The sequence below is a fragment of the Melanerpes formicivorus genome, unplaced genomic scaffold, assembly GCF_026170545.1.
Source record: "Melanerpes formicivorus ecotype bairdi unplaced genomic scaffold, bMelFor1.0.p_v2 SCAF_161, whole genome shotgun sequence".
Taxonomy (NCBI): Eukaryota; Metazoa; Chordata; class Aves; order Piciformes; family Picidae; genus Melanerpes; species Melanerpes formicivorus.
The window spans coordinates 259,114-284,467 of NW_027142513.1; the positions used below are offsets into that span (position 1 = coordinate 259,114).

At 36.5% G+C, this 25,354-nt stretch overlaps 1 protein-coding gene across 3 annotated transcripts in view; it reads left to right on the forward strand.

Moving 5' to 3' along the window:
* The window catches only part of CEP120 (centrosomal protein 120), a 42,598-nt gene extending 19,565 nt beyond the window's left edge, over positions 1–23,033 (forward strand). For all 3 annotated transcript variants that reach the window (XM_068168950.1, XM_068168951.1, XM_068168952.1), the window contains 6 exons: positions 415–507; positions 1,980–2,141; positions 8,912–9,034; positions 10,492–10,590; positions 20,118–20,263; positions 20,964–23,033. In XM_068168950.1, the coding sequence (XP_068025051.1) occupies positions 415–507; positions 1,980–2,141; positions 8,912–9,034; positions 10,492–10,590; positions 20,118–20,263; positions 20,964–21,204 (864 nt within the window). In that variant the 3' untranslated portion in view covers positions 21,205–23,033. The remainder of the gene's footprint in view (positions 1–414; positions 508–1,979; positions 2,142–8,911; positions 9,035–10,491; positions 10,591–20,117; positions 20,264–20,963) is intronic.
* The last annotated feature ends 2,321 nt before the right edge of the window (positions 23,034–25,354 follow it).

A 25,354-nucleotide genomic window follows, 5' to 3' on the forward strand; every position in this document is an offset into this window, starting at 1 on the left:
GTTTCTTAACTATAATGTAGAACAAAGGGTCTGTGATTAGTCTTCATACCTACTGATATACATACGTCTAGTCTACAACAGCATGAAGAAAGAAAAACAGTCACAGAATACATGTTAGAAATCCTTGCTTCCCCTGCAGGCTTTTTAATTTTAATTGCCTTTCACTAGCATGGTCAAAAAGCACTTCTGCAACCTAATTGTGCATAGTAACCTGTTAGCCTTTGTTATATTGGAAAAGACGACTATCATGATGTCCTCACTAAGAGCTGAAGATCATCTTTATACACAAATTTCCAAACAAAAATCAGTCATATTTTATACCACAGCAAGAATTACTTCTTTGCCTGTCTAAAATGTTTTATATTGCAAGGAAAGCTCTCTTTTTTTATTTATTTTTTTTTCTTTTTCTGTTAGGTAGCAGAATATACTGTTTTGGAAGAACAACTTCAGAAAACCCTGAGAGATCTAGATAAGCGAGAACGACAGCTTTTTGGCGCTGAATCAGAGGTAAAAAGTGTTTGCTCCTTTTAAACAGTGCAATTGTGTGAGCTATTTCTATACAGTTATATACAGAAACAGTTGTGACTTGCATTTAAGAACTGCAATAACCACACTTACGCTGATACACAGAAGCACTAATAATTTAAGCCAGATTTTGTTACAACTACACTTTTTTTATGGAAATGGAAGTTGCTAGAGTTACAGAACTGTGAATTTGTATAACATTAGCATATCTCAATTTCAAGTTCAGTATTGTCAGCTGAATACTGTACGAGTGCCTTACTTTAGACAATTACTAGGTTTAACCATTGCAATAGGAAGTGACAAAAGGACCTGAAAGAAACTGCAGTTGTCCAGGTTTCATTACTAGTAGCTTCCACTGTGTCTAGATCTTACTGAAGATGAGGAAATGGGATTCCAAGTCCTCAGGGAAGCCAGTCATATGAAAAGAGAGAAAAAAATAAACTGCCTATTTCTATACTTCAGAACAAACTCAGTTATATAGGTAGACTTCTATGGTGATTTAGCAGTGCCAAGAATCTTTTTTCTCCATAGATAAAATTTTCTATCTTACTAGTCTTTCCTGTGCTTGTGAACAATGTTAAGAAAGCTCCCAGCACTGAGACTGACTGATTGAATCTATGTTCTGTTCTGTACTTGGCTTGTCTGTACCCCTCAGGATGTAGTTTGTGCTGTAAATAGTGTCTGACTTTACCTTTAACATGTATGCAAAAAATCTGATGATTAGGTTCGGCCAAATGAATTTCAGTCTGACTGAAGTGTTTGTTTTGAATCTCATACATGTTTGTCTCAACTTGCTCTAAATTTAGTGAGATTTTGACCTAAGGGTTTAGATATAATGAAAAAACCCAGTGGATTCCAAGTGCGTCTAGACAAAATGATGTAAAGTTCATTTAGCAATTACAGTTTGAGAAATGGGCCATTTGGAGAGGCTTCTATGCAGCTAGCAGTTAATGGGCCACTAACATCTTTCCAGAGAGTTCAGATTTGTCAAGGGCTCTTTTTCCTGTTTAGCTCAATGAGGAATTTATTCAATATGTTCAGTCTGAATAATGCAATCTTCCTTCATCTACAGGCACAATGGCTGGTGCCATTGTGACTTTACTGTATCTGCTGTGAAGACGTATATTTAACATTTTGTGTGTAGTAGAAATGTGGATATAAAATTTGCCTTTAGCAATCCTATGTAGAGAGTACATTAAAGATACAGATCACTCCTTTATTACAATAGTCAAGCAAGAGTGTATGTGTGGCCCAAATATAGTCATTTGTAGGTCATAAGTTAAACTGAAATCCAGTAAAAGAGTACATAGCAAACATGCAGATAACAATGGAATTTTTAATTTCTAAAATGAGTATTTTATTTTTTTCTGTCATGATTAACAGTAACAGTTGTAGGAAAGGCTCTTTGAAACTTATGAACCTGTGGGTTAATATAAATATGTGTCACTTCTAAGCTTCAAAGAGTAAAGAAGGAGTTGCAAGCAGAGCATGAACGCAGTCTGCAGGAGCTACAGGACTCTGTGCGGCGAGCCAGGGAAGATTGTGCACACCACATTGAGCTAGAAAGGTCAAAAGTCAAAAAAGTGGAAGAAGACAAGCTTCGTTTACAGCAGCAGGTAAGTACACATATATTTTCTACCTCAATCTTTGTGATGAGGTTAATTTATTAATATGAATTATAAATATTTTATTAATTATTAAAATTATCAGTGACCAGTGATTCGCTATTTTGTATACCTTTTTTTAGTGCACAATTGTGAAATACATCCCATAAGCAGTTTAGTATTTATAATTTGAACCCAATTAGAACATATACATTAGTTTCTATTGATATAACGAAGGGTGCAATTCTGCTGCTTGTTCACCAGGTGGCAACTCGACAGGACGTTGGTGGCTGCCTAACTATATACAGAGAGATTACAGTGCATCAGAGGCTTGAACTAGAAATGTTATGCTGCTAGACGCAGGTGCTTTGAACTGAATGTTAGTGAGTGGAGAGCATGTGGAAGATACACTGTTGAATCGGCTGCCCGGGGAGGTGGTGGAGTCACCATCATTGGAGGTCATCAGGAGGAGACTTGATGGGGTGCTTGGTGCCATGGTTTAGTTGTTTAGGTGGGTTAGATTGGTTGATGGGTTGGACACGATGATCTTGAAGGTCTCTTTCAACCTGGTTTACGCTATGCTATGCTATTCTATTCTTTGTTTGTAGCAGGCTGCTGTCACCGGGGCTGGTTCCTGGGCTGGTCCAAATGGCGATGTCAGGGGCAGCCTTCTCCCTTCTGCAGCAGCAGAGAGGGGACAGAATGTAGGCTAGCTGGTAGGCAGGCTCCCTTTTCAGGACTCAGGTGGCTTCCTCCAGATGGCAGGGAGTGGTCCTGCGGGAGCAGGGCCAGTAGGGTAGGTCCTGAGACAGGGTCAGCCCTTGTGGTGATGACCTTTGGGGCTGGTGAGGACGGCCCCAGTGAAGAAGTGCAGCTGCGCCAAGTGGCGGCTTCCCCTTTGCTTGTCTCAAAGGAGCAGGCAGGACCCTCTTGGAGCAGTCCCAGCTTTGGAGCATGGGGCATGAATGGTGCTCTAGATTTCCCTGGGGTTCACAGGGCATGAAGCAGCAGAAGTGGTGGCTCCTCTTCTCTCCCGCAACAGCAGGGTCACACAGACACGTGGCTAAATGCTGGTCCTGCTCTGTGTGAGCTGCTAGGCACTCCTGGTGGCTCATCAGTCTGCTGCTTAAAGCTGAGGCAGGCAGGCATTTGGACTGCCAGACTCCGCTAAGTCCCTTCCTCAGCAACTGGGCAATCTTACAGGCTCTTCCAACCGGTGAGATTGGCAATACAATGCTGTAGCTTCTCAGGCTCTCAGCAAAGGTCCCTCCTCTGGAGATACTCTCAGGGCTGAGGCAAGACTTGACAGCAATGAGCTTAATAGCAAAGGCTATGGCATGAGCTTAGCAGCTCAGGTGAGGAGAGAAGACAGAGAGAAAGAGGGCAACTTGTTTACAAGTTGGGGTGATACTTACAAGTTTCTTGAGGCTGGATTTGACCAATGGGCACACTCATAAACAACTGGCTTCGGCCTATAGAAAGTGTGAAGCTAGAATTATGGCCATACTTGGTATTAGCACAAGCATCCTGTGCAATGGGTGTGTACAGTTGTTTGTGCTGCCTGGCTAACACCTTGGCCTTATTTCCACTCAGGAAAGGAGGGGGATGTGTCCACACACTGGGACAAGTTTCACTATCTGGGGCATAATTCTGCGTGTGATGTGCCTTTCACTACAACCTTTTACTCATTTAAGCAAGCTTTTTTTCCCTTATAATAAGTATACAAAGCTGAGTAATGTTTTTTGAGGCAGGTGTGTTGTGGCAACTTCAAAATAAATATTTCATATCCATTGTTTAATGCTGTGTGCTGGGATCCATCTCTCTAAGTCTTGCTCAGTAGTAGGGCCAATGTGCAATGCAGTGTTTATAATTCTGGAGGTCATCTCTAACCACATGGAAGAAAAGAGGGTTCTTAGGACTAGCCAGCATGGATTTACCAAGGAGAGATCCTGCCTGACTAATCTGATAGCCTTCTACAAAATCATGACCAAATGGGTGGATGAAGGAAGAGCAGTGGATATCATATGCCTTGACTTCATTAAGGCTTTTGATGCTGTCTCCCATAACATCCTCATAGAAAAGCTCAGGAAATGGGGCAGAGATTGGTCCATGAGGAAGGTTGGACAGTGGTTAACAACAGAGGTCAGAGGGTTGTCATCAGTGGCACAGAGACCACCTGGAGGACTGTGGCCAGCGTTGTTCCCCAGGAATCAGTAGTACTGATTTACTTTATTAACAACCTGCATGAGGGGATTGAGAATACCCTCAGCAAGTTTGCTGATGATACAAAACTCGGGGGGGTTGGCTGACACCCTCTTAGGCTGTGGTGTCATCCAAGGAGATAGGGACAGGCTGGTGAGCTGGGTGAAGTCCTTACTGAACTTCATGAGGTTTGCCAAGTGCATCTGGGTAGGGATAACAGCAGGCACCAGTACATGTTAGGGGCTGCCCTGCTGGAAAGCAGCTCCATGGAGGAAGACCTTAGAGTCCTAGTCGACAGTGAGTTCTTCATGGGACAGCAGTGTGCCCTTGTGGCAAAGAGGGCCAATGGTATCCCAGGGTGCATCAAGAAAAGTGTGTCCAGCAGGTCTAGCGAGGTTCTTCTCCCCTTCTGCTCTTGTGAGACCACACTTGGAATGCTGTGTCAAATTTTGGGCTCTGCTGGAGAGAGTCCAACAGAGAGACATGAGGATGATTAGGGGACTTGAGTATCTCCCCTATAAAGAAGGACTGAGAGGCCTGGGGCTGTTTAGTCTTGAGAACTTGAGAGCTGGGATTATTCAGTCTGGAGAATAGAAGGCTCCAAGGAGACCTTATTGTGGCCCTCTATCTAGTATCTTAAGGGGGCCTACAAGAAAGCTGGTGGGGGGCTTTTTAGGGTGTTGGGTAGTGATAGGACTAGGGGAAATGGATGAAAACTGGAAGTGAGTAGATTCAGATTGGATGTTAGGAAGTATTTCTATAGTCTGAGGGTGGTGAGACACTGGAACAGGTTGCCCAGGGAGGTAGTAGAAGCCCCATCCCTGAAAGTTTTAAGGCCAGGCTGGATGTGGCTCTGAGCAGCCTGATCTGGGTGTCCTTGCCCATGTCAGGGGGATTGGACCTTAGGGGTCCCTTCCAACCCTGACCATTTCTGTGATTCTGAGAAGAATGAGAGAGGATCTGATCATTGTCTATAAATATCTGTGGGCTGGATATCAAGTGGAGGGGGCCAATCTCTTTTCAGTGGTGTGCATAATAAGAACAAGGAACAATGGATACAAACTCATACACAGAAGGTTTCACCTCAACATGAGGAGAAACTTCTTTACAGTGAGGGTGACAGAGCACTGAAACAGGCTGCCCAGAGAGGTTGTGGAGTCTCCTCTAGAGATTTTCAAACTCGCCTGAATGCATTCCTATGTGGACTACCCTAGGTGAGCCTGCTTTTGGCAGGGGGTTGGACTTGATCTCTGGAGGTCCCTTCCAACCTCCAACATGCTGTGATTCTGTAATGATTGTGTTTGTAATTTGACTTTCAGAGTTTAAAAAACAATTAAAAGCATATGTTGCATATGTTACATGTAGAACCTGTCAGCAGTATTCATTACAGTAACTTAATAAATTGTTAGCAATTCAATCTATCAAAACATCTGAGTAACCTTACAATTAAGTTCACTTCATTCTCCACTGCAAAAAGGTATTTGTTTAGTACTGTAGGGGGAATTACATTATTGTGATACTCTGTTTTGAAATTAAGTTCATTAAACTGCAAAAATTTGGACTACATTATTTTGCCCTGTTAAGATAGCTTTTGCACTTAACAATAGGGCTAGTCTAGATATTTTTCTGTTAAAGCATCATGTAAAATTTTAAACAGTAGTGCTAACTTTTTCTGCACAGTTTCAATATTAGACAATTTATTCTTAAATTGACTGAATCTTAGTAATAGGTGTTTTTCAAAGTAATTGGTTTATGTAAATTAATTAATTACTTTAGTGCTTTTAATTTCTGATATGTCATAGTGACGCTTCCACAGTAGTTTTGACAAAGTGAACTATATCAGCCAAAGGTATATTTCTCTATTAGGAAGAGTTTTTCTGTGGTTTTGTGGCTTTTTCAGTTTAATAATAAATGCTGGTACTAAGCTACTTCTTTGATGTCAGCATATGTTAACTACAGTACAGTGAACTTTTTTAATGTAGCCAATAAAATTAAGCTTCTGATGTAGGAGAATCTAATTTTGGTTCTTCTGCTGAACAATTATTGAATTGAGATGAGCAATTTCAAACTGCAGAGTGCAGTCCTCTTCAAAATGATAAATGCATCCCTTCTGCATCATGTATGGGTTGTTGGCTGCTACCAGTTGTGTGTTAGTGCAGGCAAGACACCCAACAGCTTTTCAGGCTCAAACAGCCAAATGCCACTACCTAGGACTCATCTTCCGAATTAATTCTTTTAGGTCTCACTAACTTTTTAGCCAAGTTACAATGCCATCACAATCACTCTTTTTTCCCCCCTGTTCTGAACAGACATACTATATCAGACCAGAGAACCAGTTAGCTCAGCATTCTGTTGCAACTATGGTTGAATTTAGAGCTAGATTTAGAGGGGAAAAAATATGAAATGTGTCAATGAGAAATTCTGGTATATTCAGTCATACCATCAAGAGTTATATGAGCCTTCAGCCAGAGGCAGCATTTCTTACTTAGTAGCCATTAGTGAAAACATTCTTCATGAACTCATCTGATCCCTTTAAAAAAATTCTATTATTTTTAGCATTGCAACATCCTCAGGAAGTGAGTTCTAAGATTTAATTATGTGTTGTCTGTTTAAAAACTTCTTCTTGTTCATTTTAAGCGCTTTGCGTACTTAAGAAGAATCTTTAGGGCCTGTGCTTCATACTGTCATACTGTCTTTCTTCCAAACACAAGCCCTGCTATGTTTTATCTTGCTCTGTATGAAGGCCTCTCCATCCAGTTGATCATCCTGTCTTCCTCTTTGCTGTTCCTACTATTCTGAATGATTTTCCTGCCCCAATGTAAGGTTGTTGTTAGTGCATATTCTGCATAAGACAAGCTGTTTTGTTTTGCATGGCAGTATGTGGAGTAGGGGTTTGTTTCCTTTGGAGTCTCAATGGTTCCCTTTAATGTGCACAGGCAGAAAGTTCCTGTTGCTATCAGTTGTGATGGGCCTCTTTTTTTACCTTTTTGAGTATATTTTGTTTATGCTTTGGTTTCTTTAGCAAGTCATGTTCTAGAATAAATTAATAGTTCTAAACAGTATGCTTTGACTTACTCCTTACCTTTTAAAGAGATGTGTCAATACACAATTTTGTGCAAGAGAAGAGCACCAAAGTATGCAACTTGAAGAGCATCAGTCTTACTTCCTGAATAAGAATGTGTTCTTTATTCCTGTGATTAGTGCAGTTCCCTAACAGTCAGCAACCTGAGGACTCATGAGAAATTCAATTTTTGAAAGTGCTTTCACGACCAAACAAGAAACTAAACATTACTCTGAAAGTTCTAGAAAGAGCTGGCATATTTCATGACTGAAGAAAATGAGTTATTACTGTCTTTTGTTGTCAGTATCATGACTGTATGCTTTAAAAAGCAGTTCTTAAATGTGGAAGGCAAGGAAAGAGAGCATCTTTTGTCCAAGTTGACTGTTGCACTTATGTAAAAAGTAACTGCAGTGAACTACATTTGTGTATGGCTTTTTAGGAAGCACCTCTGCTTTCTTTTATCAGCTGTCTAAAGATAATAGATGCAAAATATGGAATTTTGAAAGAAAAATACAGATGACCCATTCAGGAGATCCAAAGTATTATAATAGTGATGTACTATCAGAAGACTTTGTTGGCTTTGAAACAGAAATGGATTGTCTGAAGCAGTTGCACCAAGTGTTCTAAACTGTTGCATACAATGCATGGGAATATTTGCATCAACTAATTGGACATATATTCAAGTGCAGCATTTGTGATCATATTTTGTGATGGAATGCATCAGTTCCATGAAGTATATTAAGGTATTTATAGTGGAATTAACAGAAGAGGAACTTAAGCTACACTTTCAGAAAACATCTTAAATTCATAATAATATGGTGTAACAAAAAAAAAGCTGTTAAACATTTGACTTGCTTAATTTTTTTGTGCAAAGTAGTTGTGCATTGGCATCATTTAAGCTTACCCATTTTAAGACAAAAAGCAAAGCTCTCTGTTTTATAAAATCCCCATGAAACTGTGGCAGTACACAGTGAGGGCAGAGGTACATAGCACTTAGTCATTAGTCACTGTAGTCTTTCAGCTTCAGCTTTTCTTCTAAATCATTATTTGGCTGTACAAAGTATTAGTTGTTTCCTCTTCCAGACATTTCTGAATAAGTTACGATGGTGAAACTGAATAAGTAATAAAACTCCATATAGTAGATAACTGTTGGCTTTCTTTAAAAGATGTGAGTAAATCTAAAGAGCTTTGTTTTCTTTGTTGTGTAAGTTGCCTTATAAATGTAGACAACAAAGTTTATAAATCTGAATCTTCTGTATATGAGGACAAACTGGTTTCCCTTTCTAGTACCAAGCAAAGATGCTTTTTTGAACATCCTCCTGTTAAAACATTGCTGTATACCATTGTTAGGAAATAATTAATTGTGAATGTGTGGCTTTTCATGTCTGTTTTATATTGGTAGTTGACAGTAAGATGATCGTTCCGGGGACTAAAGAGTAATTGAGGTTCTGTAACCTAATTCTTGGTCTGTGTATGCATTTTTCTGCTAACTTGCAGTGTATTTTTGTCTTTAATTTAGCTTTATGAAGCAGAAAATAAGCATAAAATTTTGGAGAAGGAGTTCCAGCAGTACAAAGAACAGCAAAGCAGCAAACCAGAAATCCAGCTACAATCTGAAATAAATCTTCTCACTTTAGAAAAGGTATCTTGTATTTTTGTAGTCTTTAAAAACTGTCACAGTGGTCTATGTACTCATAAGGGAAATGTAGAATAAACTTGCTTAGTAAGGTAGTTAATTTGTTAATTTTGTTTCACTTTTCCCAGCAATTTAGTCAAACTTAAGTGTTCAGACACACATAGGGCCAATAATGGCCTTATTTCTACAGAGGAAGCAACAGTGTTTGAGATAAAGGCAGAAAAAAACCACCTATATATTTTAATTGCAACAATCATGATTTGTGCTGGAGACTCTTAGCCTTCTGTTCATAAGACTAAATATGAAGGTTTTCCTGTGAGGATTAATTTAGACTGGTGTTCCATTGTGTCCATTGGTTTTATTAAGTATTTCTGAAAAGAGACTGTTACTTTTCAGTGGAATCACTGTCCTAAGTTGACTTCTTAGAAACCATACATGTCTTCAGTAGAGGATATTTTGACTAATTAAAACCACAGATAGGGACATTTTATGTTCAGATTTGTTGTAATCTTTAAGTCAGATTGACAATATAAGATGAAACATTGGACCAGGCTTCTTGACAAAAAAAAATGCACACATTTACATGGCCTGTCTGCATCTTAGTATTTGCTTGAATAACTTGTAGAGATGCAAGTAAATGAATCAAAATAAGTTTCTGCCTCTACAAACCTTTTAAAATATTAGTTTAAATACTACATTTCCTCCTCCTTTTCAATTTTTGTTTGTTTTTGGTTTTAGTTAAGATCTTCCCAATTTAATGGCAAAAAATATTTGTCTGTTTAGAAGAAGATATCCCTGACTCAGAGTTGCTAATTAAATCCTCCATGATTCAGGTTACCCTGTGTGTGCTTCATAACTGTTTTCATTTTACCTTTTAATGCTAATCTTTTTTATACAGAATGCAATGCAATTTTTTTAGTGTGTAACATTTTTAAAGGACTTTCTTGAATAGTAAGATCAAATATTCACATCACATGCATAGATTTTATTGTTTTTTTTAAGAATGGTACAAACAGGCATTCATTTCAGAGAAAGGAATGTAGCACATATCTTCCATCAGCTGCAGAACAGAAAAAATCTATGCACCTTTTAAAGGCAGGCTTTATCCGTCCATGTTTCTGTTAAATTTGTGTTTACAATGTTACTTTGGAAAAAAAAAAGAGGGGGGAGGGGATGCTAATTTGAGAATCTAAATTTAAAGGTTATGTCAGCAGATTTAGTGCTAAAACCAAATCTTTTTCTTTTTGTATAGACTGCTATCCAATAAATATAAGGCTATATTTTAAACAAGAAAATGTTCATGTGCCATAATATTTATGTTATATGATATAACAGCTTTAGATGATGTTGTATGTTGCTCTACATAAACACTTTCCTTAAACCAGACCTTTTGTATATACACGTCCTTCAGTGTTTGTTACTGCTGTTACTGCCTCAGCTGATATTATTTTAATTACTTTTAGGTTGAACTTGAAAGAAAGTTAGAGTCAGCTACCAAGTCAAAACTTCACTACAAACAGCAATGGACAAGGGCTTTGAAAGAACTTGCAAGATTAAAACAGGTACACGTGTTTTATTCCCAACTAAGTTGAAGTAGTGTTGGAAGCTACTTATAAATGCTGTTAACTACTGGCAGTTTTCTTTTTGTCCGCAAAATTAAAGCTTTCAGATACACATGAGATACTTTTTACAAAAATGAAAACAGCAGAAGTGATACAAGTTTGACATTCAACTCAGATCTGACTAAGGCTCAGATCTGCAAAGAAGGTTAAGAGCAGGTATAATTCAAAAGAAAGAAATTTTTATTAATGTCATTCCCGATATTTATCAGTCAGCAGATGTAGAGAAAGTGTTTAGTTCATAACCATACCATTTTGGTCAGCCACAGTCCTAAGTCTTCTGTATTTTAATTGTAAAACAAACAGTAAAGATGAGAAGCAAATCCTAGTTTTTAGAAACAATATTGAATGCTGTGTAAATTGAGGTAAAATTTGAACTGGAAGTGAAAAACTTCTGCTTTTGGAAATCCTAATCTTGTACAAATGTGATGTGTTTTAACAGAACTTGTGTGTGTATAGCTAGTCATTCACAGATGACTTGAAAATACCCTAGTAGCAGCTTCATCGTCACTGAATCCATATGCCTGGGTTTATTTTGTCATCACCTATATTTCATGTATTACAGTAAATATTAGCTAAATAGTATATGCAAGATTGATTGAGCAAACTATGACATAGTCAAAGCTTCAGAATTCAGGTTTAGTAGATTTTTTTTTTATAAGCTCTGTTCACACCTACTTCCTTCTCAAGGAAAAGTGGTGGTGGTTTGTTTTGTTTTAGGTAATTGCCACTGTGTGGGTTCTTAGTTTTTGGACAGTAAGAAGCTAAACCTATTCTCTGCTAATGGATTACTACCTTTCTTAAACTCTGTTTTTCTTTCAAGATAGTGAAACTGCTGTGTAAGCACTATTAATAATTAAACATTTATCTTTATTTGCTGTCTTCAAATTGGTCCTTTTTGCCTAGTGATAAAATGAGTCATGAATTCTCATCTTCTGAAATATATATGCTGGACAGGGTGATTGAAGGAAGATTAGAAATCTTATCTCTGATTAAGATTTCTTCATCAGCGATGAAATGTCCATGCTACTTTTTTTTTTTTTTACTGCCAGATTTTAAAGTTTCTGTAGAATAAAAGAGAAAGTTGTTGCTTGCCAGATCAACTCTAGTTTATATGACTGTCAGGTTATTATTATGAATTTCACCACCACAGACCTGATGATATGCATTTAGTAACATATGTTGATGGTTTTCGCTAACCCTCCTCCTGAGAGTCAGAACCATAAAATAAGTTGGCATGTACAGTGAATTATGCTACCTAAAACTTTTCTGCTCTAGAGCAAACCCTTTCAGAGTAGTTTCTTGTGGTTTTTGTACTCCTGTGCTTCATTTTATACTTAGCCTATTGATAGAGGATTTAAGTGACTTTAAAGAGCCAAATAAAAGTTGAAGCAGAGCTGATCAAAAACCATTTACTGTGTTTTAAATATAAATTTGGAAACTGTTGCTTCAGGAATTCTAAATTTGCCTTAGTTCAGATGATTTGTGCAATTGTGCATAGTTTGACCAATTTATTGTTTAAATTGGATTAGTACCATGTTAATTTTGCATAGCCTCTGGTGAATAGCCACAGGGCTGTAATCTGTGCCAGTAATTTGTCACACCAAAGCTCTCTAGAGAACTATACAAAACATTTGTATAGTGAGGATTAGACGCTGAAAGCCATATCTTAGATTGTTAATAAATGTTAATGACAAAACCCAGCTGGTAAGTCTTGGAAATGAGATCTAATGCTTTGTGCCCACTGCCAAAAAAATGTTTAAACAGAGATTTCCATTACTCAAAGGTGACCTAGTACAGTCAATCTGCGAATTAAAGAGGCATAATCTACAGGCTAAGCATTTAGTAGAACGCTCTTATGATTTGCAACCATAAAAGTCAATGTTTCCTTAATTAAAATGTTTCCTTTTACTTTGGAACTAGTTCTTAGCACACATCTGTAACGGTTTTATATTTTGCAGAATGAGATATGCAGTACATAACTTAAAAAAGCATGGGAATGTTAACAGAAAATACTCTAAACTCTTCTCCATGTCTGGGATTTTGAATGCTAAACAGTGTCAGTAGTAACAAAAAAAAAATCTAATATATATGAGGATGTATACGTCATGCTTACCTGTGCTTACCAAAATACAGGAGTTACTTGAATTTAAACACATTTTGTCAAGTTGACTGAACATAGATTTCACCCAGTTTATTTTTGTTCCCCTCTTTTTCACTCTGTGGTCTATATTAATATTTCAAATTTTTTATGCTCCTTTTAGGAGGACAAAAATGGCAACAAGTTACCTGCATATCTATGCACCTGGGTAGATTTTATAATTTCCAGAGATTTCCAAAATTGCCTTTCAAATTTTGCTCAGCTAGAGTTTTCAGTACTGCACAAATGAGACTTCTGTAGTATTTACATAGGAAAAAATATTCCGGAGCATAAACTACCCAAAATTGCCTACATGCCAGAGATCTTAAATGGTAAATTCGGTACCTCTCTGAGTTCAAAATAACAAGTGTATCAAAACAAAAATCAAAGGTGGCAGAAATGGTATTTTCAGCAGTTGATAATCTCAGTTATAAACCAGAAAAACAAAATCTCAAAATGTACATGCGTACGTCATTCAGTGTTCTGTTAGGAATATCTTTTTAAGTCTTTTAATGTTAGTGCCCTACAGATCTATGAAATCCTGCATTGATGCATTTATTTTAAACAACACAGACTGTACTGGATGGCATTCTGTCTTGCACCGTCTTGCTTATCCACTCGGTAATTAATTTGATTAATTTATAAGTAATTTAGCCAAGGATAGGATATAAATCTTTGGGTTAAAAAAAACAAAACAAAAAAAAAGAGAGAGAGAGAGAAAACAGTTGGAGTTCCAAGTCTTAGTTAAAAACTGTGTCTTGAAACCATCCAGGCCCTCCTACTGACTTGTCAGCTCTGGGTTATTTTCAGAAAACTTTACTTGAGTTCCTTAGCTTCAATCGTAAGTTTTTCCCACAGACTTGCATGGTATGTATGAGTGGGGGAGTGAATAGTGGCTGCTATTTAGCCATTGTTTAGTCTAGTGTGTGTATGTTTACATCTCTCTTTTGGATTTATAGGCAGCTATGGCAAAATAAAGATTGTGCTTCCTTGATTGAAGAGCCTCTTAAGTAGAGCACCTAGTGACACATAGGGATTTTTTTAAATGATCTGATTATAATAGATATTTTGAAGGGGTTTTATTACTGGTTAATTTTAATTTATTGCTGATATTCCTGTAGTACCATAGGCTTGAAAACATGATTGAAGCTCCTAAAATGGTATTCCATGTCACACACACTACATAAGAGATGCAAACTATTGAGGAAAAGTAGTAAAACATAGTAGTAAATGATCTAGTTATTAGTATGTGGCTTTGTTTAGACTGGTTTTGGCTTGTGGGTGTTTTGGTTTTGTTTTTTTTAATGGGGATGTAAGAGTAGGATGGCAAAATGTCAGATTAGTAAGACAAAGGTATATTTGTGATACATTTTACCAAGGGGAAAATCAAAGACAGTGTGCAAAAGATGCAGCATGATTTGCAGTACTGAGAAGGTCATTGGGGAGATAGTACCATGGCCAACTGAGAGCATATTGCAAAAATACTTTTCAAAGTGATTTGCAGATTATGCTCGTACTTCATCTGTAGCTACCTCACTATGGGGTAGTGGCTGTTGATAATTAGGTAGTGATACAAGAGTAGTCCTGGGTTACTCGTAGGTTTTGTCATTTATCTACAAAATTGCTGCTAGTCCATCAGCTGATAGTTCCAGAATGTTCTCTTCCCTGAAATTTAAAAATATAAAATTCTAGAATTTTAAAACAACCTGACTGGCTACAGCAAGTAGTTGGGAATAAATCTGAAATATTCCTTATTTCAGGGTATGTTACAGAAGCATATTCCTCATAGAAATTTAAAGTATGTCAGAATGTCTTGACTGAGAATTCTAAGCCTGTGACTATGTATGCATGAATGAAGTTATGTACACTTTAAAAATACTTTCTACTCAATTAACTTAGTTTTAAAATGTACAGAGTAAAAGTGGGTTTTAAAATGCTAGACTTTTCTTTATTAGTACCATAAATGTATGTGGCTTTATTTTTTTTTTTCATTTTGGAAGGTCTTACTGTAAATTCTGCTGTATTTCAAGTACTGCCATGCTGTAGAGTTTGGTTCCTTCTCTGCTCTAAAAAGCCCAGGTGCTTGTTGTCTAATGGATTGTTAAATTGTGATGGAAAAAAATGTGGATTTCATTCTTAAATGTCTCTGATAAAATAGCACCATTTGCATCACTGTGATGATATACAAAATATATATAAAAATGTGTGTGTTAATTCATTTTATATAATTTAATTGAAGATTAGCATGCCCCCCTTCTTATCAAACAGCTCTTGTAAATTATTTGCTGTTTTCTTGTATTGATGAATTCTTAGTATGTGGATTTCTGTTGTTTTGCCATGAGTGGTATACATAAAGTAGGCTTGCTGTTACCCACCCTGCAAATGGTTCTGACATACTTTTAAAGGATTCAAAGGATAATGTTGAGAAAGACACTTAAAATCAGAGTGCAAAGAGTGTGACAAATTACCCACAGGATCCATCATAAATGAATCTCAGTAATGCCTTCTCACTTTCTTTCATGTCTTTTTTTTCCCAAGTTGGACTGTCTTAAACTGAACGCTGGGGAAATCTTGCCTAGAAAATGTTGATTTTTATTTTACTAATTTAATTCTCTTGTAATTGCTTTCATTGTTGAGAGTCATGATGTGGCATGCTGTAGAAATTCTTGACTTCTATTATTACAGCAGTGAAATTAATCTCGTCTTTTCCCTTACCCCTCCCAAATAAGGAAATGCCAAATATTTGTCATGTTTGCTTCGCATTATTAGGAATCAAATTAAATTTCTAGTCACATTTATCTGAAAGGAAGTACTACCCAATGATAACTTGGAGACAAAATGTACTGAGTTTTTCTCCTCTCTGGAGAAAGTAATTTAGTGCTCTCTTTATTCAAACTTACTTTGCTACAAATCCATGGATGCTCTCGTGAGCAGTGAGCATGCTCACTAGTTACACTGTCTTTTTAAAATCATTTTCGTAGACACTTTTCCTAGAGGAAAACATCAAAAGGAACAGGAAGTGAACAAAAGATGCTTCAGGAAAGCCTTGCTTTTCCAACATCTGTTCTTGTCTTTTTCATCATTCTCACTTTTGTCCTTTTGGTTTTTTTAAACATCACTAAAGCTGTTTATTCAGAAAAAAAAATACACAACTTTATGGTTTTCAAACTACTTCAGTAAAAGCTTGAAGGACCAAGATACTAAACAAGATCCTTTCTGATCACTCGGAATGCATTTGGAATACTCTGTCATCCTCCTGATCTGTCTGAGCTTCAGACTTTGTTCTGTTAACTTTTAGTATGTGTACTTTGTCCAATGTATACTTTTTCTTCAAGGCTATTTAAAGTGCCTTTCTCCATTCTGATTACTGTTACAAGCATGTTGCTGTACAGCAGAAACCTCTGGATCATTGAGCTTCCCTGCCTCAGTGACCTGTCAACTTGTTAGGAAACTTGTAGCCCCATGTGCTTCTTATGTCCAGCACAGTTTGTCTTTCCTCTGAAGCTGCAATTTGAAGAACAATGTCCAAATATTTTCTTACAGATCTGAGTAATACACTCCAAAAATTGAAGGACTGGATTAGAAGATTTCTCTTCATTGGAGTCACAGCGATTTGGTTATTTGCATGTATTGTTTCATTTACTAGGCAGGGATGTCATTTTCTTATGGCCTGTTAAAGCCTTACTGTGCTAGTAAAAAGTGCTACTCTGTTTTGCATTAGTTTTCTAGTGTTAATTTTTCAGATTGTTTGGCCAACATAATGTTCAAAAAAATTCTTTGAGACACAAATTTGACAGAGTTACATTAATACTCCAGTGTCCCATGGCAGTAGTGCTAGTTTGGAATGGCACAATTATAGCATGAATAAACTGAACTGCAGAGCAAGAAGATTTTTTCCCAAAGTTAATTCGTTCATCGCTGTTTGCAGCAGTGCACTGAACTGATTCTAATTGTATCTACAAATCAGCATAGATAGAAAGGCTAGAAAAGGAGATAATAGCAGTAAGAAGTCCTCTCATCTGTAAAAGATTTAGATTTTTTTTTTTTTTTTTTTACATGATCTAAAAGAAAGATGTCAGCCTCATTCTCTGCAAGGAGGGATTTATTTTTTTCCTATAGATGAGGCGATTTGTTTGCAAATTGCATCCTTTTATAATTTGTTATTGGGCCTCCAGGACTCTTAACACTGTTAGATAATGTTGATCAACAAGAAAACCAGGTTGTAGTGGACAAATCAATTTCAAAATGACAGCTTAGATATTCAGTCTGTACTGTATCTACTACAGAGATGCGTAGCAAATTTCTTGAGACTTCTTCTCTAGTCAGGAAAAGTAACCAGTCACTAGACTGAATTACTGGATTCTTCACATACAGGGCCAAAGAAGTGGAAATTACTAGGCTGCTTCTACATGTGCAGGTCAACAACTCATCTCAGAGGCTAAATAGAAATTAATGAAAGAAAGTTAGCATACTCAAAATTTTAGGTCTCATGTTTAAGATAGTAATCTCAAAGGTTTTGTTTCCTGAAACACGGAAATTTCATTTTGAAAAGGTTTAACTTAGCCCATCAGAGGAGAACACCAAGAATGGTGACAGTCTCAAAAAGAAGTAAATATTAGCCTTCTAGATTTTGGGTAATTGAGATAATCTGATTTACTTATACTGTCACTTAAGGTGTACTGTTTTTATACCAGTATTTTATGTTACTACCAGCATCTAGCAAAACAAGCAACTCAAGATTAGTATAATTATCAAAATAGTTAAAATGATTCTATTCCTCATGATAGCCCATTGTATACCTGGAGTTTGACTTTACCCTCTGAATAATCTTGCCTATCCAGATATATGGAAACCAGAGAATACCATTGTGCTATGTACTGGAACTTCAAACACACAGCAAACAATACAAAAAAACACCCTCTTTTTTTGTTAAATACTTCAATAGTACCACTTGGCCTGTAGCATTATACAAGTATCTGTCTTAATTCAAAAGGTGATTAAGGAGCTCCTAATATTTTTGGTATATTTAAGAGATTCATTCTTACTGTTTTCATAACCTAAATAATGATTCAGTTGGAATATACCCAGTTTTGGCAGTCAGTGCTTTTCATTTGATGGGGAAAAAAACCCAAGCTAACCAACCTACATGAAGTACCAGTCTAGCCCATACAGAGGCCAACGGTAGACACCCAAGATTTAGAAACTCAGGTTACATATATTTGAGTATTCCCCAGCTCTTGGCAGCTGATTAGTTGTGTACATGATGAGCCAGCAGTTGCGTTCAGGCTGTCTTGTTTAACAGACATCAGTGAATATATTCTTTATTTCCTTTTCAAACCAATTATTTTTTATTCCCTCCCTCTCCCCCCCATTATATCCCACTCTTTCACATCCACTTTTTTCCCACTAAGTAATTTTGTACTGGCAGCAAACTAGAGACTCCTTAGTGACTTACTCATTTGTGAGTATATCAAAGCATACATACTAGTGGCATGGTTACCTTCTACATATTATGGAAATTATCAATCACTATCCTTTCTCTGGTCTTCTAAACTTGGGAGTAATCTAAGAGGACTTTTTCTGTGAGAGCTTGGTCCTGTGTTTTGATATATGAGGTTTCTTTGGTGTGGTGGTTAATTGTGGATTTGTTGTTGTTTCAGGTTTGGTTGGGGATTTTTGTTTGTAGTCCTTCTGTCAGGTGGTTTATTTTGGGGGGACTTTTAAGGTCACACTAGTGACTACTCTTTTTATAGAAGCTGAATTTCTTCTTCTTGATGTGCCTATATGTCTGCTTTGGTTTTACATGTTCAACCTATTTGACCACTGTAGAATTAAGTCCTGCTGATATTTCCTAAATATTCCTAAGGCCTCTGTTTAAAGAAAGAATAACATTTTTAAAATGGGGGAATAGTTATTCCTGTGGTGTCAGCACCAATTTTAGTGGTGGATTATACCTCCAGTTGGTCTTGAGATTTTTGTATTTGAATTTTCCTAGAACTCAAGAAAACTCTGGGAGAAGTATGTGCTGGCCATAGTGACCTGTTCATATTTCCTACATGTATTTGTAGATTCCTGTTCTAAAACATACTGTATTTCAGTCTGAGACTGTTCTTCAGACCTATCCCATATTAAAAAAGTTGCCTTTTACATAGGAATGTTCTGCTAAGAATTCTTGATGGGGAAGGAAAGATAATGGCCTTATCTTCCCTGAGTGCTTTTTCATGCATGCTTCAGTCGTCTATCAGCTGTAGACTCTTTGGCAGGATTCCTGATCCTGATTTTATTGTTACTATGTATCCTTTAAGAAGTTGATATGTGGGTTTTCTGGCCCGGGTCACTGCAGTTCTAATATTAACTTGCCTGGCTGGTGTACCCAATTTATTATAAAAATTAAGTGCTTTGGGGTTGCATACCTGCTATGGTTTCTTACCAAATACTTGTGTTGAATTGGTTAACAGTTAGGTCCAAATGTCTTGCGTGTCCTGCCTCTCTGTACTTAAAAAATAAGAAATGCCATTTTACTTCAGGTCCTTCTTCTCATTCAGAGTGTAAGACCAATGGGCTTGAGATAGTGCATGAAGTCAGCTGGCAGGAAAACAAACAGAAATGGGACTACACTTCTCATTTACACTTCTCTACACTTCATTGTCACAAAATGGTAGTGGACTCAAACCCTACTTTTGTTACTGTGTCTGTGTAAAACTTAAAAGACAACAAAGTAAAACTTAGAATATTGACATATTCATTGGATCATATCCACAGAATGTGTTACTTTAAGGTCTTGCATAGAGCTAGATGAATATAAAAGGAAAACTGACTAGTGTTTTGTTTTCAAAGCTTTTTTTTTTAAATCAGAAATTTAAAAGTTAGTTCTTGAGACTTTAACACTGGGTACTATGGGGCTGATGATGGAATTTTCTTGCAGCTATTTAGTGGTTTCAGTGGTTTTCACTTCTCTGAAAAGCTGCAGTTTAAATACTGTATAGCAATGGAATAAATCCCAGTGTCTTGAGTAGTTCTGCAAGTAGTAAGTTTTATGTATACCAGTTGAAAGGGTTTGTAACATTTTTGATCTTTTCTTAAGAAGGTATCTGTGACTTGGCTTCACCCAGTCCAGCCTGGACAAGTGTACCGCAATTGTGATAGTTGCTGATTTTACTGCATTATAGATACCAAAGCTAAAACTTTCCATTTAATTCCTGTGTTTCTGCTGGTGCTGAAGATTTAATTGTCATGACTTCATTCCTGAAGGTTTACTCATGCCACTATAATTAGCACTTTTACATGTAATCACTTAGCTAAGTTATGTCTTCATCCCTTTCCACATTAGCGTGAACAAGAAAATGCAATGGCTCACCTTAAAAAGCAGCAACAAGAGCTGGAGCACATGAGGTTGCGCTATTTGGCAGCAGAAGAAAAGGAGCTGGGGAAAACAGACCGGCAAGAGCTGGAGGATATCAGAAATGAACTGAACAGGTATAAAAGCACTTGTTAGAGGGTGTTTTTTTTTCTTTCTCCTTTTTACTTTAGCCCGCCCTTTCTTGGCCATTTGCTCCAAAATAGAAGGCTCAGTTAAATCAAGGTCATAATTGGCTGTCAGTCCAACAAAAGAACATAGCTTTTAGTGTCCCTTAGGTAAAGATTGTTCATTTAGAAAATGCAACAGTACTACAGTGTAGAAAATCTGTGTTTAAAGTCACTATGCACTGTTTTTGTGTTACAGTCATAGCTGTACTTCATCAGATGATTTTTGTATTTTAACCTTTCAAGTCTACAGGTGACTTCAGCATTAAGAAAAGAAAGAAGCATGTACAATTTATGTTCTGAATACATTGAACCTTCAAATATGCCTAATCTTATCCTCCAAAAACTATCTGCAGTAATGTTCTGTATGCTGGATCTTTATTTGAATGCAGTTTGCAATATCTAAGTAGGGGCCTCAGTAGCAGATACTATAGTTGCATGAACATATAGAAATTGTATTGGTAGAATTTAAGATTATATTAACTTTTTTTTTTGTAAACTTGTTTTTCCCAAGAGAAAGCATAACTTGTTAACTTCTATAAATTTATTTTATGAAGTACTTCAGCAGGTAAATAACATAGAGATTTAATATGAAAATAATCAGACCTGTGTTTAATATGGTTTTCCTCTGTTTGCATTCTATCAAAATCAGGCTAAAGCAACAAGAAGAAGAGAGAAATCAATTGCAAAATGGTAGAGATAATGCTTCTGGTAGAGTGGACAGTCTTCATTCTAAAAAACTAAATGAGGGCATGGATGATTATCTCTCTCGTCTGATAGAAGAGAGGGATACTCTGTTGAGAACAGGAGTATATAATCACGAAGACCATATTGTAAGTGAGCTTGATCGTCAAATCAGAGAAGCTATTGCGAAAAGGAACATCACTAAATAAAAGCACACAAAATTATTAAAAAGAGCCAAATTTGGGCAGGATATGACACTTTAATGAACTTGTACTACTTACCAAAATATGCAAGATCATGCTGATTTTTGACACTTTATCTCTCTTTGAAGTCAGTGTAAGTATTTGCAATGTGTTAAGTGAAGTTTCATGGGGATCATGGCGCTTTTTTAATGGTTTTATACTTATATGTATATATGTGTAAATATATTTATCTTGTGTACTCTTCTTCCTGAAATGTTTCCTACCTCTTTGCATCACCTTGACAAGGTTTATTTGTAATATTTTTAATATTCATTCTAAGATTCCTGGTCAATACTGTCATAACTTATTTCCGTTTTTGAAAAAGATCTTGTCATGTAGGCTAGGGAACAGTGGCACCAGCTGTGTTTCCTGACAGAGCTCTTAATTCTGAACCAAAGTGCATCATAGATCAAATGTTACTCTTTTACTAAATCACAAAATAATAAGTTTTTGCTTCTATCTGTAGCTTGCATAACTAAATTCTGTAGTAAATGAGGGGAGGAAACTCTCAAACCTTAAAAACTGAAACTGAATCAATTAAGCTAACCAAATTGTCCAGGATGAAAATCCCTTTGTTGCCCTAGAAGTTTTGCACATATGCCTGTAATGGTGAACCCTGGAGAGCAAATACCTAGTTCAGAAGTATACCTGCTTTCTTATATCTATCTTTAATATAGAGAGATACTTGAAGCACTAATTGAGTGAATTTGTGCACTTTAAATTCTGAGCACATACATAAAATTACAGATTTCTAAATGAAGATGCTTTACTTAATCAAGACCTAACCACTTTGCAATTACTTAACTTATGCTTCAAAGCATGCTGTCTCATTACCACTTAAATTGCATGTAAGGTTTTCTTTGATTGTGGAAGTATGAACATGGCACAGTCTCAATGTTAAATGTCAGAAGAGAGGTTCACAAGAAATGTTAGTTTGTGCATAATCATAGCTGAAAACTGTTCGTTCCCAGCCTTCATTCTATTTCAATGATTTTAAAGTTATTGGTGTGGAGGTAGCTAATGCCACACTGTTCTTTCACTAGGCTTTTTTGTCTCTCTTGTAGGCAAAAATGTTTGTTCATTTGAGTGCCAAGTACTGAAAACAGCTTAGGATTTCATTCTTTCAGAATGAACAAAGGTAATGATGCAAAAATGACCCTTTTTTACGTTTATGTTGTATTTTACATAAATCAGGGAACTGATGGACGTGGCTGTATACGTGTAGTAATTTTTTTATTGTATCCGGCTTTGTCTCTAGGTACATTAGTTTTGCTCCTCCCTTTCATGGCTGTATCTCTTGTTAAATAAACTTCATTTAGGACCCTTGAAGTTTTAAACAAGCTGTATAAACAGAGGTCATATTCTGTGAGGAATTATCACTTTGAAGAACAAACTTTGTAAGAAATGCTGTTGTCATACACTTGGCTGTATTTTTTCCAGTGCTTAACAAGATTGTTTAAGTAAATAACGCCTTCATAAATCCAGTACAAATCCATGAAAACAGTATTTTACATTATGGCTTTATCATATCACTGCTGCATGATCATACGCAATTATTGTAAATAGACTGGAGAGCTCCTGTCTTGACAGGAAGCCTTGCCCCGCAGATTTTCTTCAACTGCTTGCTCACTTGCTGGAAGTGTAGTTTCTTCTTCAAACGCTGGAGGGTGCCTTAGACTTAAAGATCACAAAGATTGTGTTAACTGAATCTTTGCAGCTGGTGACTTTTTTGATCCAGCATTCTTTGACCTTTCAGGTGTGTTACTTTATGAAATAAAATTCCAATTTTAAGTAAATGCTTAGGATTTTGTGTATTTTTTTTTATGTATTTGGGTTAAAAAAAAATGTTGTGTACTGTTTCTGGTAATATGACAGTCTTCAGTGCTTGAATCTTTTAAAATTGACAAGTTCACTTCCAAAGTTAGTTTTGCTTTCTAGTTGAATCTCTTCCATGGCTTGTAAAGCAATGGCAGTCATGTTGCTGTGGGTTGTCATGTCTTCAAAAGATTTCTAGTGATTCAAACTACTGAGTAAATGAAAGGTAGAACTTCTAAAAACATTTATAAGCCTGATAATTTAAGCTGTCTGCATCTATTTTGTCATTTGAAGGGTCACTGCTTACAAACTGAGGAGCACAAATTTTATGATTATTAAAAAAAACTGGTTTAGCATTATAATTTTATTATATAGTCGTTAATCTTAGTGTTCATCTTTTGTATTAGAATGAGAAGATTAATGAAACTTTAAGCTTAATGTCTTGGGTTTGTTTGTTTTTTTTCTCCAGCACAATTTGTCTATTTTTTAGCGTCAAGCACTCTAGAAACAAAATCCATGCTTGTAGTAGGTATCTGTAGCAGAGATGAGCTCAATATTACTCTTTTTATTTAATAAGAAAAATTGGGAGGGGGTTTAATTTCCCTTTTTATTGCCTAAACCCCTAAAAACTCAAACAAATAAAACCACACACATTTTAAAGCTATTTAGTGAGAAGACCAAATACTATTTTAAAAGTATCAAAATCTTTTAAAATTTTAATATCAATCTTTTTGTGGCAAAAGAAATGCCATTTGAAACAGATTCGTGAGATAATGAGCTTATTTTAATTTGCCCAGCATAGTAAGACTGCTGGAAATTAAACCCATGTTTACGGGTTCAGTTGTGATTCCATACACCTTAGAAAAGGAAGAGGAGCAGTAGCTAAACCCTCTTGCATTCTGACAAACTCCTGCTATCAAATTTAGTGCACCCATATTTCATTAGGGAAGTTGGTGGAATTATTTCAAAACAAATACTCCTACCAGTATGTTTCTATGATCCTAAATGCCTGTGTAAAATAGTAAATGGGGGTGTGTGGGGGCTGGGGAGAGGCTGTTCTGTGTCAATTCCATGCCAAATCAATTCCAGCTTTCATCTGCCTCAGGCCCACAACCTGCAGTTGGCTTTAAATAAGGAAATTGTATTTGTCCAATCCAATCTTTTAAATGAAAGACATTAGCCCATCTGAAAATGAGGGCATTTAGCAATTCTATTTTTCTGATAATCTTCAGGCAGAGGATCCCCTCCTGTCTCTGCGTGCTAATTATCTTGCAGTGGTGGGAACTTACTGTTAGCAATATTTACTAGTCAAGAGTTGCCTCAAATTATTTAGTACATATTTAAAAGCCATGCAGCAAATCTGTAAGTAGTATGCCTATACATATTGATAGGAAGCCTTAGCTAAGATTTTGGAGAACTGTTACTAAGAAATGGACCTTTTTTTCCCCTCTGATAATTGTTAGACTGAATCAGAAAAATTGTCTCCAATGTCATATTTATTTAAGCAGTGGAATATATTATGAAAAAAAAAAAAAAAGACAAATTATTTAAAAAAGATGGCACTGTTATGCTTTGGATCTGTACACAGCTGAGTTATTGATCTTCCCAGAATGTTGTTTCTGGCAATGAATCTATAACCACTGTTTCTATAATATTTTAGCTGTTCTCTAACGTTTTTAACACTAATGCACTTTCCAAACTGCTGTCGCAGAAAGAAGGAAGCGCTCTTGTGTCTGCCACTGAGCTTTCAAGTATTCACTCCATGCAATTTCAACGTTCTCCCTTCCATCCACTGAGATAAACCTTAATGCACAACTGAAGAACGGAAGTCCTTTATCATATCTTCTAAGTGCTACTGAAGTATTTATACCAGTTATTACATATTTATGCAATTATTTATTTTGCTACTGCTGTGCCTAAATGATCATGACCTGTGTCAAGGCTCGGATAGGCAGCACTAGCCCCACTATTGTTAAAGACAGAACTGTAGAAAGGCGGCTGCATACTTAGATCTCATTTCATTTGTTTCTCCAGGGGGTTGTATTAGTAGTGTTTTCATTAGAAATGTTTTTACAGATGTCGGCTATCCAGATATGAAGTCTCGGTGGTGGAAAAGCAGTCAGGAGTTTGGCATTCAGAACAAAAAAGGGAAAAAAAAAAAAAGTCCACTTTGAAAGACTAATTTATAGAAAAATAATTTACTGATTTTCTGGTGTATAAATGTGCAGCAACCTCATGGCAGCTTTAATGCAGAGTAATTGAATTCTTGCGAGTACAGTTATTTTCTATTCTTAACTTGAAG